We start from the raw sequence: 18,006 nt of genomic DNA, 5'->3' as shown, positions 1-18,006 counted from the left end.
GTCGTTGTCGCTACGTCGTATCTACTTTTCTTTTTTTTTTTTTGTGTTCCTTAATTCCTCCACCAAAAAAGCTGCATGCAAGATGCATGCACCCCTATCAGTCGTAATCTTCCATCTGTGTAAGTCGGCCTTCTAGAAAAGCCACCCTGAGCCTTGGTGTCGCGTTTGACCGAAGATGTTACTTCATATTGTGGGTGCATCCGTCCATCCTTCGGGATTGACAGATGGGGAATTTGGATACAGGTTTGGTTCCCAGGATCACCTTGTCAGATGCTTAAGGGGGTTCCTCTCGTTCCATTTTCAAGAGTGGAAGAAAAGAAGTCTTCTAGAAGATGTGCTTATTTTTCACACGTGTAGCGTGTCCGCTGTGCAAGTAGGGACATTCCTTGTTCCTATGCTAAATGTACCTGAACATTTTATCCCGACGTCAGGTCACGAAAGCTCCATTACGCTTGTAGTGATCCAGGGTTTCAGCAAATTTCCCTGACTCTTGTTTCCTTGTGACCATGGAACTGATACGACGGTGCTCTCCCGGCCGGGATAGGTGCTTGTCGTATTACGGATGACTACTTCCTTACCGACAATCTGGGCCGGGACGGCTAATTGGTACTTTGCTAGACGCCGTGCGCGCATGACGATCGTGACATGGGAAAGCCGAAACGTGAAGCCTGGCACTCATCACCGGTGACATGGACGAGGTACTTACACACGATATGACTCTTGTATTCGCTCATGGCTGAGAGATACTGAAGTGGGCAAGTATGTCCAAGAACATCAGAGATGAAATATACTACATTCACAATGAGTGTACAGAATAGTCGGGCTGTGCTCTTGGTGTATCGTATCACTTGTAAGTATTCAAGTGATACGGGCTCCTCTTTCTCGCGTGGCATTTTGACGGTGAGATCGACTAAGACGGGTTTCAACGTCAGATCAATTTATCCCGGCACGACGGGAACCGCTGACCACGTGCCATGGAACTCGCTAAGAACGTCTTGTGTGTTTTTCTTTTTGTGGCACGTTTCCAACAAGTTCGGAGGTAATACCGCCGCGCAAGAAAATCAAAGCGTCCTTTGGGAAGGGCCAGGCTATCCTGACAAGGCTGTTTCTATGGGTAAATACATTCGTATGAGAGAAAGAAAGGTTCTTGTCCTCAAAGAAGGAACAACAGTGGGCAACTTGGGGGCTGAATCGAAGCTTTTTCGAATCCAGAATAGTTCCGCTGTGTGGCGTTGACACGTTTGTACACTACTCTCGTCGCGTGGCAAATCTACACTATACAAAGTCCGTCTACCATGGCGTAGTGGTGTTAAATTTCCTTGATTACAATCACGATTACTATTTTCCCCCTCTGCTGCCTCGGACCCCTCAATTTACCCTATGTCGTTTCACCGCCATTACCCTATCATCAATGGCACCTCACTCCTCTCTGGGGCCTTGTGGGGAGTGAGTATGTCTAGCGCGAGAAACCGCCGCCCGCTGATAATCACGCAGCTAGGCTTTTTTCCTCTCCCACTGTTGTGTGACTGACTCGAACATCAACATGGTCATGCTGTGTAAGCAGTGTGAGTCCATGTGTGTTTGTGCCCTTGTTTGTCACGCCCAACTGCTACCTACGTACTGCTATTGGGTGATTGCACCACCACCGCCTGGACAAGCCAGCCATCCAGCTGGGGCTAGGGGTGCCCTCGACAACGGTCTCGAGCGACTGTGACAAGTTTTCCACGTGGCTTATGGAGCTCTTCGGGAACGCCATTGGTTTCATTCTCATCTGACTAGACTCCCAAAGGGGGGGGGAGGCATGTCCCACAAGCTGGCGTCCAGCTGCTTGGCTGGCGAGAAAATGAGAGAGCAAAGGAGGCAGAAAGGCTAAGGCCAGACGGCTCAACGCGCCGGCGGCGACCGTCTTGGGGTTCAGGCCAACCCTAATTGCTTGCTTTGCTTGCTCAAGTCTCTGGCTTCTCTTTTCTCCCTCTCTTTGCTATAACAGGTTACAATCCACTTCGGATCGGAAGTCCACCGCTCTTGGCGCTCTCTTTCCCCCTCGGATGCTCGTCTCGTGTAATTGACGCTACCCGAGAGCCGCTAGGTCTGTGTGACCGAAAAGACCCTTGATCTCTGTGCTGTGGACGGAATACATATTTTCGACGAGGGGGGGGGGGGGGGAAATTCAGCATACAGCGGAATGCTCGCTTACTCGTGCCTGTCCATCGCGGCTTGGTTGCGCCCTCTCGACCGGCGTTCTATATTCATGATGTTGATATACCATTCCATCTAATCATGGTGTGCGTGCGGAGAACCGATATTCTTCCCAGGTTCCTGCAATCACTCTAATAATGCCACACTTGCTCCGTGTCTCTATCCGGCAAAGACCCTTGGGAGTCAAAGGACCCTGCCGCATCTAGCAGCCGATCTGTGCGACTTACTCAGCTATTTGATTGTCCTTTGTGCGAGAGAGGCTATGCCCTTTCCAGAATGCTCATATTCAATAATCAACTCTGGACTCGTCTGGAGTGTCTGTTGCAAGTCCCATGCTAGAGTGGCTCGAGTGATGAGTATTGCCTGCGATATTGCCAATCGACAAGGCTCCGTATGAACCCTGCATTGCGTGTAAGCCACCGAGTCTTTTGCAACACTCGCCACTCCTTGACAACTTGGCACACTGAATGATCATGGTTTGTCGTCATTACTAGAATAGGAAATATTATACGGAGAGCTATGCAACTTGCAAAGCCAGTGAGATCATAATGTTTACTACTGAATCTCTATGCTTTGCAAACGTGGGGGTAAATGGTCAATAAAGGGGCACCCACTGCTCTCCCGTTGCCCTCTGCTCCGTCTTCCCCGTCCTTCCCGTCCTTTCCGTGTGGGCATATGGCCGTTGCCGGCCATTGTCATAACAAATAGAAACGAAATAGGGTTCAGCGAACATGAAAATCGTCAGCTTCCCACAACCACGGTTCTGGATATGGAGGGTTCAAAATAGTCTTTGTGATTTGCATCTTGCTACATCCTGTGACGTAAATGCGGAAGTACGCGACTCTCGTTTCGAAAAGTGAAAACATAAGGTTTCCATGGCTCCCTCTGCGGAGTATCCCAATAAGGCTATCCGGACGAAGGTCTCGACACGTCTTCCGTGCGACGGTGTATGGAATTCAGTCATGACCGGCAGAGCTACTGCATCTTGTTCCTTGCTGAAAAAGATCTCGGTGTCGAAGACTCCGGCCCGCACTTGCCAGCCATCTCAACGGTACTGGACTTTGTAGGAGCTCCCCGAGCTGTACGAGTTGGGTATCTTGACGTTGCTCGAATATTGGCCAAGTGTCCGCCTTGATTTGGTGTCACATCTCGATTGTAACGTGTTGTCTTCCATGTCTGCCATCGTACGTGCCTCTCCTCGGCTCAACACTGGCGGTAAAGCCTATTCGCAAAGGAATTATAATGATAAACGCCAGTTTCAGAGGCACACTGGGACAATATCATGGGAATACACCGTGCTGCTTGACGGCTGGCCAGCCTGTCATAGTCCCTCGAGACGTTGACTGCCTGCCGTCTCAATTGGCATTTCATCGTCATAGCGGTGCTGCCGGCAACAACGTTTCAACGGTTTCAACGGCCCCTATGCAGCTCCAAGTGTTCAGCAGAAAGTCCAACATCATTTCTGAAACTCTAAAAAAGAGAGAGAAATACCCTAAAGTTCTGCCTCGGTTCGCCAACGGCGTTAAATGGGGTTTACGCAAAAGATTCAAGGCATCTCTTTGAATCATAAATTCTTGTCAGAGTCACACCTTCTGACTTGTGTGAATAGCCCGGGGATTGCCAAAGCCTGGCAGGGCCGCATGAGGCTGCTTTTCTGACCAGTCTGCCGACGTTAGCTTTACCCTTCGGCTTTCAGCCCAGCGAGGAAAGGCGGGTTTGCTTTCGCTTCGGCCTGCATGATTATTGGTCGTTTGTCGTTCCGCCCAGGGCCGAACGAGCCAGTCCTCGGGGTGGGAGAGAGAAAAAAATGCACGGCAATGAGTCAAGAAAGGCGCGTCTGCTTATGGTACTTATACCACCAACAGCAGAGAACAACCAGTCTCAGGCGCAGCCAAGCCACTTCTCATGCCGGCAGTCGAGAACGGCAGTGCAAGAAATATGTATGCCTTTTGCTAGAGTTTCGGGCAATCGGTAGGCGCCGCGAAGTTGTAGGGATTCCATTATCGAGCAACGACGGCGAGACAACTCGAGTCAACAAGAAAGCCGTCGTTGATGCCCCATGTACTGAGGACATGTCAAATGTCTTTACGCTGTCATCGTTCCGTACTGAGCGAATACATGTGAGAGTAAAGGGTGAGTGCCTCATCCGAGTAGAATTGCCAGTTATCGAATCTCATTGCAAGCCTGACGTCACCTGCTATCATATGGTTTGCTAAGATCTTAGTGCATGGAGATACAAGTCCGGCGGGTGTTTCTATACTTCCAAGATGGAGAGCATTCGACTATAGTATTGGAATGGACTAGACCTTGTAGCAAGAGCGTCGCAGACAGAAGCTTATCTTGCCCTAGGGCTATAGAGAAATCTAGATATTTTGAGATGGGCTTTGAACACTATGTCACATTGGCTCGTCTCTGCTTGGCCAATAGAATGAATGGATATTACCAAAACCGAAAAGCAATACTGAATATCGGATATGGTTTGATAATTATGCTCACATTGGGGCTTTTTGTAGTAGCATATCCCGATTGAGAACCATTTCAGACGTTCCATGTAAAGAGGACAACACATGACTTGTTCTATGCGAGTAATGAAACAACACATACATATAGGTTCATTGAGTGCTTGCCAAGTGATTGCATGATATTTTAATGACTGTTAAGGGGTGTGAGTAGCGAGTAATAACAACTAGACTTGACGATATGCTGGGATTCTTTCTGGACATGTCTTGCCAATCACGTTTCATAATAAAGTGCGGTGCACGCATATTCAGGACGCGCACCGGGAGATGCTATCACCTCAAATAGATTCGTGTTCCGGAGCTCTCACTGGGCTGAGGAGCAGTCTTCAAAAATTTGGGAACAATCCCCCGAGCTCAATAAACCATTTGACATGCGTACGAGCTTCCTGTTTTGGGGGAAGGAAGTAGAAAGAGAAGGGGGAAAGGGGAAAGAAGGGAAGGGATATAAAATGGCGTAACCCAAAGGAGAATAAAAGAATAAAAACCAGCAAGAGCTCATCGAGGCCCAGAACCCGGGTCCAGCCCGGGTTTGGGGGGTCAAAGCCGGAACCTCTTACCTACCTTTAGTTTTGCGAATTTCCACCTTTACCATTCTATTGGGGGAAACCTATTGGTGGTCCATGACTGGACTGAACGGCCACGGCCCCCGCCATGGAATTAATTCTCCAAGGAATTTCAATCTTTAAGGGATAGGAGCTCCTGTAGGAGCTCGAGAGTCGGATAGTGTTATTAGTTTTCAAGAGTCGTTCCGTTTTCAGCGGAACTTTCAGGCTCATGCTGAGGAGCTGCCACGCGTGAAGCTGCCGCCTGCAATCACAAGAGACATTGAACCAGACACAGGCATTTAACAGGTGGGAAATGGATGTTCAAACATTTCTGAAAGCCAGACGTAGCCAGGAGCTTAACCATTACATTACATAGATCATGAGTCACAAATGTTTCCTAGGCAGTTGATTCCATAACTGTGCACAAGGTATGGCAGTCAACATCTAGCCAGAAGCTCCTCCAAATGGCTGTAATTAACAATCCGTATCTCTTCTTTAATCTCTACGTGGCTTGAGTTTCTGCTTGATCAGGACTGGTTAAAGTGTTTACACGGACGAATGGCCATGGCCTGCCTATTTTGCAGAGATAAACTTGAACAAATGAAATGCTTAAAGACGACACTCCCCTTCTTTTGTTCTTCTTATTTCTTTATTTCCCCTCCAAAAACTTATCAAGCCCATGTGCTGCTAAGAACAGAGCTTCTTGGCTCAATTCAACAAGTAATGATGGATGGAAGTTGCGTAAAATCACCATTTACCTTGCTACGTGCAACAAGCGGGTCAGAATGTACCATAAGCGGTCCACGGGAGATAAAGCTCTCTTATCCATCATTCTGAATGATTATATTTGTATACATTACAGATCAAAGTCTGCCGAGCATCAATATCTATGAAGCATCTAGTGGGAGCCGTAATTTCGAGTTCGAGAAGGCATGTACTTTTAGATGGTCGGATACTATGACCTTCATGGTGTTTGATACATCATCGACCAAACAAGAAAGTACCATCCAGAGCAAAAACCATTCTGTTTTGAAAACATTGAATCAAAAGATGTCCAGCAGCGGGAGTTGACAAACCCTTATTGGCCGTATACTTTGGCCGTATACTTTGGCCGATGACGCTTGGAATATCCGTGCAATATTTAATCAATGCAAGTCTTCAGGAATTCATGTTTCCAAGCCACATGGAAAGATGAACACGAACAAGAGAGTGTGGTAAAATTATTTCGTTGGCAGACTTTCAGATTTGGTAGCATTGCTATGTCCTATGTTGCTCGGGCAAACTGCGGCAAAACTCGCGTGCAGAAAACCTGCACGAACTTAGCCCAATTTCCTCCCCATCAACAACATCCTCAAACAGGTTTCACTGCAGGGAAGGTACCGATAAAGGCGCAAACCACAAGTCATCTGCAAACCCGACCGGCCCTTTGATAACATGGGTCGCCCAAAGCGTAATGCTCACGCGGCAGCTGTCGAGTCCACCACGCCGCCTGATGAGCTCGCGGCCAACCAGTCGCTGGCATGCGTAATCAAAGCAGAAGGCAACAGTGTCTACAGCTGCTCTCTGCCCGACAAGCGCACAGTCATGGTCCAGCTCGCGGATCGCTTTCGCAACACCATCTGGGTCAAGCGTGGAGGTTATGTGCTTGTCGATCTCACGCCTTCCCAGGAAATGAAGGGCAAAGTCGAAGGCGAGATTGTTAATGTTGTCCGCGAAGAGAGGTTGTGGAGAAAGCAATCGTATTGGTCAGTCAGCACTTTGCTTTTCCACCTTGGTCCAAGCCAGAAGCTAACCAATGGCAGGCCAAAGGAGTTCGCCCCAGTTGTGTATTCAGATGAGGAAGAGTCCGACTCTCATGTCGGCAAGATGCCACCGTCTGATTCCGAGGATGAAGACTGAATTGGGCCATCTTGACGACTTCAATCCGACTTCTTTGACGGGGCCGCTTGCGTTTGAGTCGCAGTGACTGGAGCAGGGACGGGTTCCTTACTGCCTGCAACCCATGACATGACAACGGTAATGGCCAGGACACCAATTACAATAGCCGAGCTGGCTGAAGTGCTGGGGTATACGTTCCATGCCCATTCTTGCAAGGCCCAGAGGGCGTACTGGAGGACAGGGTGGGCTCCGCTTCGCCAGAGCAGGTACGGGGTGGCCCAGGCAATATAGGCATAGAATTGATAGTGGAGGGATCTTGCGAACAACAAGCCGATGATGTTGGCCGAGAGCATGGTCGTCATGACGTACTGGGGTGTAATGGCAGACGCTACGAGAGCTTCGTCCCGGGGTCCAAAGGGAGAGGACAGCTGTAGTGTTGGCCCAATAAGGTCCATGAGTGGGCGTCGAGACAATGCCGGCCGCAGCCATTTCTTGACCATGAATGCGGCAAGAACGAGGACATGGAGGCCCAGTAGAGTTAGAGCGAATTCGCGGCTCAAGAAAACATCTTCTCCAACAAAGCGCCAGTTGACCGTCCACTTGAAGAAAAACTGCCGTGAAAGCTCAAATGCCCGTGTCAGATAGCCGGTCCAGTTGCTCTGGAAGAAGGAATTGCCAATTGCAATCTGCAGCTGCAATATGATCATTGCCACCTTTAGACTGCCAGACACACCTCTGCCTTGAAACAAGATGGCAGCGATTGCAGGGAGTACCAGCAGAAGTGTCATCTTGATCCCTAGACCCCATGAGTAGAGCACTCCACCGACAGTCCAAGCCTTGCGCTGAAAGGCGAAAATGGCCAAAAAGAGGAAGAGGATGGCAAAGCAATCGTTGAAACAGCGCAAAACAAAGATGCTGTGGAGTCTCTTGGAGGCAATGAGAAGGGGAAAGACGTAGGGAGGGACCTGGGAACAGCATTAGCACAAGATGAATGTTTTCCTGCTGCCCTTGCTGGGAAATGTACCTTGGCCTGCCAATAGCACATCATCACGACCGCCAGTGTAATCATGTATAGAACCGCGAATATATACTGAGCTCGGAGGATGTTGGTTCCATTGTCGGTAATCTGGTAGAGCGCAGCATACGTGTACACATGCGCAGCTGGATAGACCAAGGGTCCCGTTCCGCCCTTGATCTTTGTGTAGTCGCGTTCTCCGGACATGTACTGAGCAATCTGTTCCATGTATGCCTTCCAGTCAATCTCGGTGTCTATGGGCGAGGAGATTGGGTCAGCAGCTGGTCAAGGTCGTCTGGGGCGCACCTCAAGTTGTCGCAGACGGGTGCAGTGCACTTTACTTACATGGCACCTTCCAGATGATTAGGGCGCAAAGAAGCGCGTCCACGACCCAAAGACCGATGGGCACAAGTTGGGACAAGACATGACGCCTGTTGGCGACGTCGCCGACAAATGTCACGGCTTGCGCAACAATGCCGGGGCGTTGGTCGGTCATGGTGAGCTTTGGGTGATGTCTTTGGTTGCTCGTCGCGCTAAGAAATGAGACAGGTCGCGATTGAGCCACGGTATTACATTACTTATTAGCTGGGCGGTTTCCTCGGTGGAGCCCTAGGGGAGCTTAGCGGGTTGAGGGACAGCTCATTCAGGTACATGGCTGCTCTCCATAAGAGCTCTTCTATAATAAAAATGGCCCCCACAGCCACCTCTATTAAAAATAACGATACTTGCGGTCATTCATATACTCTTTATTAAAACTTTTGCATCTGAAAATGATATGCCGGGTATTTTCAAAGTGTCATGAGTGTTTGTGATTTTGAGTATCTTTCGATCATGCATTTGTAGTGGGTGGGTGGGAAAATGACCGGCCAGAAATGGTTTTTATTATTTATGTAGACTTGAGCTCGACGTCGTTGTATTCATGAAATATGCCTATCCTGTTTTCCTTTCCAAAAAAAATCCATCCTTTTTTGCATGCTTCTTGAAATTCAAAGCTGTCAGTAGCGTCTATATATTACAGCTTGGATGGAGTCTGTATCTCGTCGACCAGCTCGACAACCCTCTCAGCGCATCCGTACGAACCCTGATATCCCCATCCAGCATGACCATAGTTGTGTACCACCCAAGTGCCGTCAATCTTTTCTCTCTCAAGCCTCACTCCACCCTCACGGTAAGGCCTCAAACCTACAGCGTGGCGAATGATGTCGAGACCTTGCACGCCCTTGCCATTGGTCAACTCGGGCACCATTTCAACGGCCCGGCGCATGATGCGCATGGCAATGTTGGGATCGGGTCGGCTCTCCCACTGGCCCTTTTGGTAGGTGCCGCCGAGAATGGTGCCGCCGCCATTGGCCCGCATCATCATGTAAAAGAGCTCGTCGTCGGCGTCGTCGGTGCCCGACTTGGTGATCATGTAAGGTGCCTCGTTGCGGACAATGACGAGCTGGCCGCGCACGGGGGCCATTTTGCTGTCCATGACGCCGCCGAGCTTGAGCGCCATCAGGCCCGAGGCGTTGACAATGACGTCGGCTTTCTTCCCCGTGTGGCTCATGCCCACAGCCTCGGAAATGTGCTTGAGGTTGCCGCGCTTGAATACGACTCCATTCTCCCGACACTTGCCAACGAGCCACGGTAGGTACAACATGGTGTTGATACAGATGGAACCAAATTCGCATCCAGAGGCTACATCCTCGGGAAGGTCCTCCTTTGGAAGCTCCCGAAAGTCGTCAAAGAGTGACTTGAACCATGGGTCTTCGAGGAACAGCCCATCAAAAGCGTACGCTCCATTCTTGAGTTTTTCAAGATCCTTCTTGCGGCGGTAAACGCGACTCTCTGTAATATTTGGTCAGTTTTGCCGATTATATGGACTAAACTGCGGGTATAACTTGCTCATTTCATGAATGCCAGCTTCCGGCACTTCCTTCGCCAGCCTGTGCAGCTCTGGCCAGGTTCGTGTTTCCCAGCGACTATTGGCTTGAAGAGACATTCTACGAAGTGGTCAATTTAATGCACCATCACTGGTTTCGCCACGTCACATACGGCAGGACATTGGCGCCGGCAAAAGGTGATGCATATTCGGCATCATAGTCGCCAGGCATGAATTTCGCAACGACGGTGACTTTGTTGGTCTTATCCTTGGACAACAGGTAGGCTGAAGTCAAGCCGGAGACGCCAGCGCTTTGGACGGATCCGTCAGCTTCGCAGTTTCCGCCAAGCTTGTTCGAGCCAACTCACCCTAGAACAACGATATTCGGCATATTGGAGGGATCTACTAGTAGGGACGACTCTAAGATCGGCTACTGGGACCTGATGTCGTCTGGGGTTGCGGGGAGAGCTGAAAAAAGAATGGAGAAGAGATCGAGGCAAGATCAAGAGCGAATGGGAGCGGAGTAGACTATGGTTTGCTTATATCTGTTCAGCTGGGTGACTTCAACGACGCCACTTTGCAGGCAACACCGTTATATTGAGTGGTGGTGACATGGAGCAATCACTTGGGAGGCGCGGACCGATGCCAGCCGTTATCGGGCTTCCGCGGTGGGGACTGCAAACCGGTCCGGGGCTCCTAGACTCGTACCGGGGGTTTCCTATCTGGCGCATCGTCAGATCGTCCACCTCGTAATTACGACACCTATCGGACGTTATTATAAAATGCAATTACGGAGCCGGTCGAAAGCGAATACGGGCCCGGTCATCGGATCGGGCTTTTCCCATGCTGCATCAACATCGTTTCATTACATGTGCGATCATGGCTTCTCAGAATTTCATTGGTTTGGCAGCCAATCAGTCACGCCGGCAAGAAGGCGGAATCATGAAAGCCGGCACTTGCATGACAGACTCCGAAGCCGATATTTGCATCAACATCCCGGTTCTCTTTGGTGTTGAAGTGCTTCTCAATTGACCTTACGCCTGCCAAACGGCGGCCAAAATGCGTGACATCATCGAGATACACATTTTCGACTGTTCCCGAAACGCGTATACTGAGCAGATGTGGTTGACATTCTGACTTTGGGACAAGCAAGACACAGCTAACACCGTATCCCATTAGTATCATGCCTTGCTTGACTTGTTGTCAGACTGCCAGAGCCCTCTTACAAGACGACATATATTCCGTACATTGACAAGACACGCCATTGTTTGCTATGTAAGGGAGAAGCAACAGACACAACAATGCTTGAAAAACGTCGGTCAATATCAAGACCCTCTGTATGCAAGAATGCTTGCAGGAATACCGCTGCCCCGAAGCTGGTCTCTCCTCAATGCCGTGACATGAAGCTGGCAAATATGTCTCATCCCATATGCTTTCCTCTCGGATGCTCTCTCTCGGATTTACGATTGCAGGGCACGCGGAAGGCTTCCATATTCATCTTTCTCAATCTCATCACAAGCCGAGCTCCACGAGGACCCACATTAATCATATTCGACATGAATTCAACGAGTCTCAGGGAAGCCAACCAGCAAGCAAATACACAGAAGAGAAATAATTAGTCCATGTTTCAAGCAACTCAGTGACCGTAGTGAGCATCATACAAGATGCCGTGTTACATAGTGGCTCATGAGTGTGGCAATGCGTCAGATATCTTGTGTGAACAAGGCGTTGTTAAATCATGTCTTGTCACAACACTTTACAAATGTTGGAGGGGGCTTGCTGAGAAACCAACTTGCAGTTTGGAAATCATGTCATCATTAGCCAAGCAGCCAGTGGTCTATATCAAATCGAGATTCTATAAGATTTGCAGTCCGGGGACAAACAGTAGAGGTAGTCATGGATAGTATAGGCGGGTGGAAATATCCTTTGAGATACTATTAAAATTGAAAAGATGCCTTTCAGGATCTCTATACGTGAACTTTTGCTATAAAGGCCTCCCGCTTTGCGTTGCGTTAGTAAAAAGTGCCAAAACAAGAACCCCACGCAAGCAATCAGCTAATTCACTCGCACGTTTGCCCGAGACTAGAGGCGCATTCTCGACATCAATGACGGGCTGGGACTGATACAGCATGTTGAAAGGATTGCATGATCCTCAACGCATACATAGAAATATTGGTTAGCGAGATGTACAAAGGCCAAGCAACCAACCCGAACCTAAATGATAAGCCGAAGCCGAACCCGAAGTAATTGCAGATCTTTTTGTAAGTGACCTTTTGGATACGACCGCGGAAGAGATACCTTCGCAACGCCATGCTCTTTATTCACTAGGGAGCTACATCAACGCCAACCCGACTCGTTAGGGACAAAGATCAGGTCATTCTTCTGTGAAAGTCAGAGACAGCTGAAGGGAACGGGACAGAAAACCCTTTCGACGGCGTCGGAGAACTTTCCGCCCGCGGGGGGAGGACAAGAACAAGATTATGCAAAACATTTCATACCAAGGCGGTCTGAAAGTCTGAAAGTTCCCTGCAAATCATCACTACTAGTTTATTCCCTAGGTTCAGAAAGCTTATGCATGTTTCCCCCAAACTGTCAATTCGGGGTCCAGATCGGGTCCGGGGGGTCAGCTGAACAATTATCAAAGGGAAAGCGAAAAGTCCCCTCGGCGCCGCTTCTTTTTCTCTGGCCCTCCCCACTATTGCTTGGGAAGGATTGTGCTATCATACGTACGAAGGATTGGACCAGGTCACACTAGAACTTACCGCGCCGTTGAAATGCAGGTGAGCTCCGGCTTTTCTTCTTCTTTTCTTCTATAGAGTATTCCTTGGTACGACTGGAAAAGTCCCGACTTTGTAGGCTAATTGATCGTGAAGGGTCCTGCGCTATAGCATCAGGGAGGGACACAGTAATTATCTGTCGTGGAGAAAGACACAAACAGGCTTCCCTACTGCGGCACGCACGAGTCATTGATGCCAACGGGCCTGCCAAGTTTCCCAGAGCAGAGCCCTTGTTTTTTTTTTTTTTTTTTGGCGCCCAGCTTTGCCCAGCAAAAGAAGATACCGTGGGGACTTCTTGTCTTCTTGTCCATTGCTGGGGACCGCACAGACTTTTCTGGAGAGATTCGTCATATTCGGGAAGGGAGATGCGAGACTATCAAATGATCAACAAAGGAGATATACGACTATTTCCATTCAAGTTGCACTGGACACATGAAGTTTTACTAGACAGGCCGTGACGAGTACCCCGGGTTCATTTCAAGCCTGGCGACCGTGTTTGCAAATCGTACGATGTACATGCTCAAAAGCCAAGATTTCCCGCTTCTTTGCAACCGAACAGCTAGGCCGGTTAAAAGCAAGCGAGGGAAAAAGTTCTATCATGGCCACTATGACAAGACTAAACGACCAGTTCCATGTATGAGTTGTGTGTCAAGTCATAACGGTTGCCGACCATAGGTATTCAGTCTCATCAATTAGTGCAACAAGTGCCGGCCGGACCGCATCGGCACGTGGTAGACATGAGGATTGTCCAAAGGGTCTCGTTAATATCGTCGTTCTAAAAGGGTGGGTAAAGAGATCAAAACCTTACACGGCGAAGCGAGTTACACACGATTCAGCAAAAAAGTGTCAGTCGAGTTGGATCTTATAAAAAAAGAATTTATAATGTCAGTATTCAAAGTAGTGTACCTGGATCATATGGCAGAGCGAATCATGCATACCTACCTACCTCTTGATCAAATCTGTCCAACACCCAAGCCCCTGGGTCCCAAACGGCAGTGCCAATCCGTCGGGTCACAGTCCAATCCAAAAACCCTTGACCCTTGGAAACCTTCAACTCGGTAACCAACGAAGTGGGCAAAAACCCAGCCAACTGGCACGCTGGCTAACGCCCACCCCAGCCCAGCCCCTCTCTTCCAAGCTGGCTTTTAAATGGGGACCTTGGCATAGCATTTGGATGATCTGCGCTGGCAGTCCTCTACACGCGCTGAACTTTGACCATGTGTACAAGACTACTTATTATATTCCTTGGCTAGATACCTATGTATGCGGCAATACCGAGTAGTCAGACGGAAGGGGACAATGGTGGGTGTCCGTCAAGTGAATGACTATTGACAATGAAAGCTTTTCTCTTTCTGAGAGGCCCCCGTCACTCTCGCTCAGTAACATGGGCACAATCGATTTCATAACAAGTTCCGGCATCGATGGGCCTCTTCCTATGCAAGATTAAGATGTCCGATGAAAAAAAGGCAATTTGAACGGTCAAGTGCTGAATCGTACCATGCAGACTACATCAAGCACACGCATACAATTGAAAGTATACTCGCCGAACCCCCGCGCTGGCACCAAGTGACTCTAAATTGGGGGGAAGCTGCAGCAGCGGGGCCTCACTACGTTGCCTCGGACAGCGCGGCTCTGGTTGTTGGATTTGTGGACTAAAACATTTCTTTTCGTTGCTTTTGCTTTTTTCTTCCCCTTGAAATGCTACACTACTCCTCACTGACCACAGACGGAGGAGCCTGTTGTCGTTGCAACCGACGCAAAGAAGCGGGGAGGGGGAGGAGAAAGAATGACTTGTAGGCGAGAACCACCTGGTCGGGTAGGTAAGATTGTATGTACTATGTACCATATAGGAGCAGCTAGAGTGGTGGTGAACAGTCTGACAATGCAGGACTGTACAGCACATTAGGCCCCAGAAACTCCGCCATGTACGTAGATGGTGCAGGTAGTCAGTCATAACATGATAATGTACGATGCGGTGTACGTGCGTGAGGGTTGGTGAATAAGTTAGTAGTAGACGGACGCTCATGTGTGGCGCCCCAACGAGACGTACAGGGCGCCCACCCGAGCCACCCAATGGGCCCTTTCTTTGCAAACTTGGTAGGGTCAGTCAGAAGGAGACGATTGCTGCAGTGGATTCGGTGGAAGATTGGGTCATCTGAACCCTCCCCCAATGGGCTGGCTGCGTCGGGATGCCCAAACCAGGAAGTTTCTGCATGCAGCTCGACTCAGCTCCCCAAGCTGACTGAACAACTGTTTTCCCTCAGTTTCCCTTGGGACGGATGACAGAGCCAGGTAGACAGGGACTCTGTGGGGAAAAACTTGTACGGCACGGCATTATTTGCGGAGCCACAAGTCGAAAAGAGCCTCACCCATGGCAGGGCCGCTGATTCGGCCGAAGGGGGCTTCTAGAGGCAGGTAGGCACTCGTGTGCTACTCTCGCTCAGCCTCCAAACATTACGTAGGCAAGTACAAGTGCAACAGTGCGAATGAGTGGGAAAAATCAGATATAACAATATGTGATATTTTTGTAATATTCGAATTCCATATCCATATAATAATGGCAAAGGGGTATCATGGACAACATGACAGAAAGGAATACTTTCAGGCTATATAACGGGTTTGTGTGAGATATATATAGACAAATGATAAAGGATGATGGTGATTCGCTCCAAGGGGTGAAAAAAGGAGAGAGAAGAAAACGCCGGCCGCTTGTATGCAGAAAATGTCAAGTTCCATCATGGCCATTATTAAATCGAAATCGGTTCGGTCAACTCCAGGTGCTCGAAACGACTCGATATTCCTCGTAGTATATCTGGATTCGGTTCCAGATTCACCACCCGGCGCGGCATGCGACGGCATTCCGGGCACTTTTCATGAGAGCAATTTGCGCATCTAACACCATCATCGGCATGCGCTGGGAAGTTTTCGTGACACTCGTGACATTCGTAAAAGGCAGACGAGGAAGTTCCGTCCTCGTCGCCAGGGTATCCGTATGGGTACTTCTTTTTCTTGTGCCTATCTTGGCGATTAGCCTTTCGTCGAATACATGATATTGCAAGAGCAGATAGGTGGAAACTTACGGAGTCTTGGGGCAATCGTCACATCGACGATGGCCGCAGTTCTCACAAACGCGCGTGCTCTGAGTAAAGGTAGTGTTGCACCTGTGACAACTCCTCCGAAGCCTCATGCGCGGGACCTTGTGTACCAACGGCTGGCCTCCAGTTCTGCTCGGGCGCGTCACCACAATCGGTTCGGCAAGGCCGTAGTGCGGTATGATGGGCGCAAACTGTTCCTGTTTCCGCATCATGGCCGACGTCTCGGCCTTTTCCCGTTTTTCCCTGCTGGCCTGTTTCTGAGAGTCGGTACGCTTGGGCGGATCCCGGCCGCATTTTGAACAGTAATGGTGGTTGCAATTGGGGCATTGGCTGCTGTTTCCAAAAGAGGTCTGACATCGGTGACAATCTTTGTGTACACGTACGCGGATCGGCTTCTCTATTCGATAAACCTCGCCTTCAGTCGCATGCCAGCCTGTTGGCTCGATTTCCACGCCGTAATGGTCTCCTAGTTTCCTGGCGCGTTCTTCATAAATCTGTGCTCTCGGTACCTGGGCCGCGCTCTGGTAGTCGGCGACATATGCCTGCGCAACTTCTTCGTCGGCCGAAAGGTCGGGGCTTCACATATATACAAGGTCAGCCAGATATGCTCCGAGTGGCAAGATGATTGAAATATTGGCAGTCTTTTCGCACGTACCTGAGCATTTCCGGCTCTGCTGCCGTCTCCTCTGGTTGTGGCTCTGGCTGTGGTGCAGCAGAAAGTCTCTTGGTGAATGTCTTTGTAGTCGAAGCAGGAGACGATGTTGTACCGTCGCCCGATTTTCGTAGTATAGTCTTCATCCGAGTAAGTAGCCCTTTCCTGTCTTTCCCTGGCGTATCACCTGTCCGTCTCGAACTCATTCTCGTTCGTCTGTCGGCTTTCGTTGCGGTGCTATGACGAGTGTATGCAACTTGCACAGAGCTTTTGGCAACGGGATATCACCCAGCAGCCTATTCTCCCCAGGGGTAACCCAAACTCAAAAATATATGCTCGTGGCGCGCATCTGCTGTCTCTGGTTGCGACTCAGTAGCAGCGGCACCGTCACCAGGCCTTTTGTTATGAAACCCTTTTTTTTTTTCAATTTGACGTAAAACTCGGGACAAGGATTATAATAATAATCTTCAGTGGTGCAGGCAAATCCCAAGCCGAAAGTTAAAAGCGCAATGACGAGACTGTCAAGGGCGCCAGTTTGCGGATATCCACTTTAAGTCAAGGCGGGTATGGTAGGTAGCAGACACGCTGTTGTGCGTAGGCGTCGAACGAGCGAGCGGATGGGAAGTTGGGTGAGATTTTAATTTTATTCTCTGTCGCTGCTAACATCAAAAGTGCTCGAGGGGGGTGGGCTTTGCGATGGAAGTGTCGTATGGTTGTTTCTACTCGGAGCCGTACGTGGCTTCGCAAGATGGAGGTGGAGCTACGGACCAGTGACGCGGAGCCTCGAGACCTTTTGAGAGACTCGAGGTTCTTCTTGGGTCGTTCGCGTAAATCGAGGACTTTTTAACAAAGTTGAAGATATCGAAAAGAGCGGGAGGGGGTGGGAAAGATGGAAAGGGAACCGAGCAGCTGGGTAGACGGGGTGATGCAGTCAGTTAGTAGCAGCATTTACAGGGTTCAAGGCTCGATTTCAATAAATAAAATAGTAGGTGCAGTACATGAACGTCGTACCCCAAGGTACCGAGCCTTTACCTCTCTTTCGGGGTTGATGGTCTGTTCAGTCAGCACATAGGCATGAGATTTGGGAAGGAGGGGGGGGCATCTGGAGTATGAGCAGGTGTACGAAACACACTGACCTACATAGGTATGGACATGTAGACGAGGTACCTTGCTGAATCTTCCTCCTGCCAAGGTAGAATTTAGCCAAGCAGCCAGCCCAGTCGATAGGAAAATCCCCCCGTGTACCCAAGTCGGTGGAACGAGTGGTCCTGTTCTGTTTTGCTGCTGCTCCTCCTGCAAAAGACAAACCAGACCCAAGCCCAGCTACCAGGGCCCTGGGCACCTAGACGGCGGGTGGACGGGAATGACGGGGCGTGCGAAAGTACTGTACAGTTGTCGGCCCCGGGACCTTAATTAGAGGCACCAAGCTAAGGTAAGCTTAGCGACAAAGAGGCACTCTTGG

The 18,006-nt window shown here is 49.6% G+C and overlaps 4 protein-coding genes across 4 annotated transcripts; 1 reads left to right on the top strand and 3 right to left on the bottom strand.

Moving 5' to 3' along the window:
- Positions 1 to 6,697: 6,697 nt before the first annotated feature.
- Positions 6,698 to 7,162, top strand: PFICI_04254 (uncharacterized protein; the record flags this gene model as incomplete). The annotated part of the gene is made up of 1 exon (XM_007832835.1): positions 6,698 to 7,162. One exon carries the CDS (start codon positions 6,698 to 6,700, stop codon positions 7,160 to 7,162), a length of 465 nt encoding a protein of 154 aa, XP_007831026.1.
- Positions 7,163 to 7,182: 20 nt separating this feature from the next.
- PFICI_04253 (Dol-P-Man:Man(5)GlcNAc(2)-PP-Dol alpha-1,3-mannosyltransferase) lies at positions 7,183 to 8,652 on the bottom strand (the record flags this gene model as incomplete). Its single annotated transcript, XM_007832834.1, has 3 exons — positions 7,183 to 8,106; positions 8,166 to 8,410; positions 8,502 to 8,652. 3 exons carry the CDS (start codon positions 8,650 to 8,652, stop codon positions 7,183 to 7,185), a joined length of 1,320 nt encoding a protein of 439 aa, XP_007831025.1.
- A 516-nt stretch (positions 8,653 to 9,168) lies between these two features.
- PFICI_04252 (D-amino-acid oxidase) lies at positions 9,169 to 10,411 on the bottom strand (the record flags this gene model as incomplete). The annotated part of the gene is made up of 4 exons (XM_007832833.1): positions 9,169 to 9,986; positions 10,023 to 10,141; positions 10,194 to 10,331; positions 10,389 to 10,411. 4 exons carry the CDS (start codon positions 10,409 to 10,411, stop codon positions 9,169 to 9,171), a joined length of 1,098 nt encoding a protein of 365 aa, XP_007831024.1.
- A 5,133-nt stretch (positions 10,412 to 15,544) lies between these two features.
- PFICI_04251 (uncharacterized protein) lies at positions 15,545 to 16,690 on the bottom strand (the record flags this gene model as incomplete). The annotated part of the gene is made up of 3 exons (XM_007832832.1): positions 15,545 to 15,812; positions 15,878 to 16,468; positions 16,548 to 16,690. The coding sequence occupies 3 exons, from the start codon at positions 16,688 to 16,690 to the stop codon at positions 15,545 to 15,547; spliced, it is 1,002 nt and encodes a 333-aa protein (XP_007831023.1).
- Between the last annotated feature and the right edge of the window lie 1,316 nt (positions 16,691 to 18,006).

This window comes from Pestalotiopsis fici, assembly GCF_000516985.1.
Source record: "Pestalotiopsis fici W106-1 unplaced genomic scaffold PFICI_Scf_3, whole genome shotgun sequence".
NCBI classification, from domain to species: Eukaryota; Fungi; Ascomycota; class Sordariomycetes; order Amphisphaeriales; family Sporocadaceae; genus Pestalotiopsis; species Pestalotiopsis fici.
Note: the sequence above shows the minus strand (reverse complement) of the source record. Positions and strands in the feature narration are given on the sequence as shown.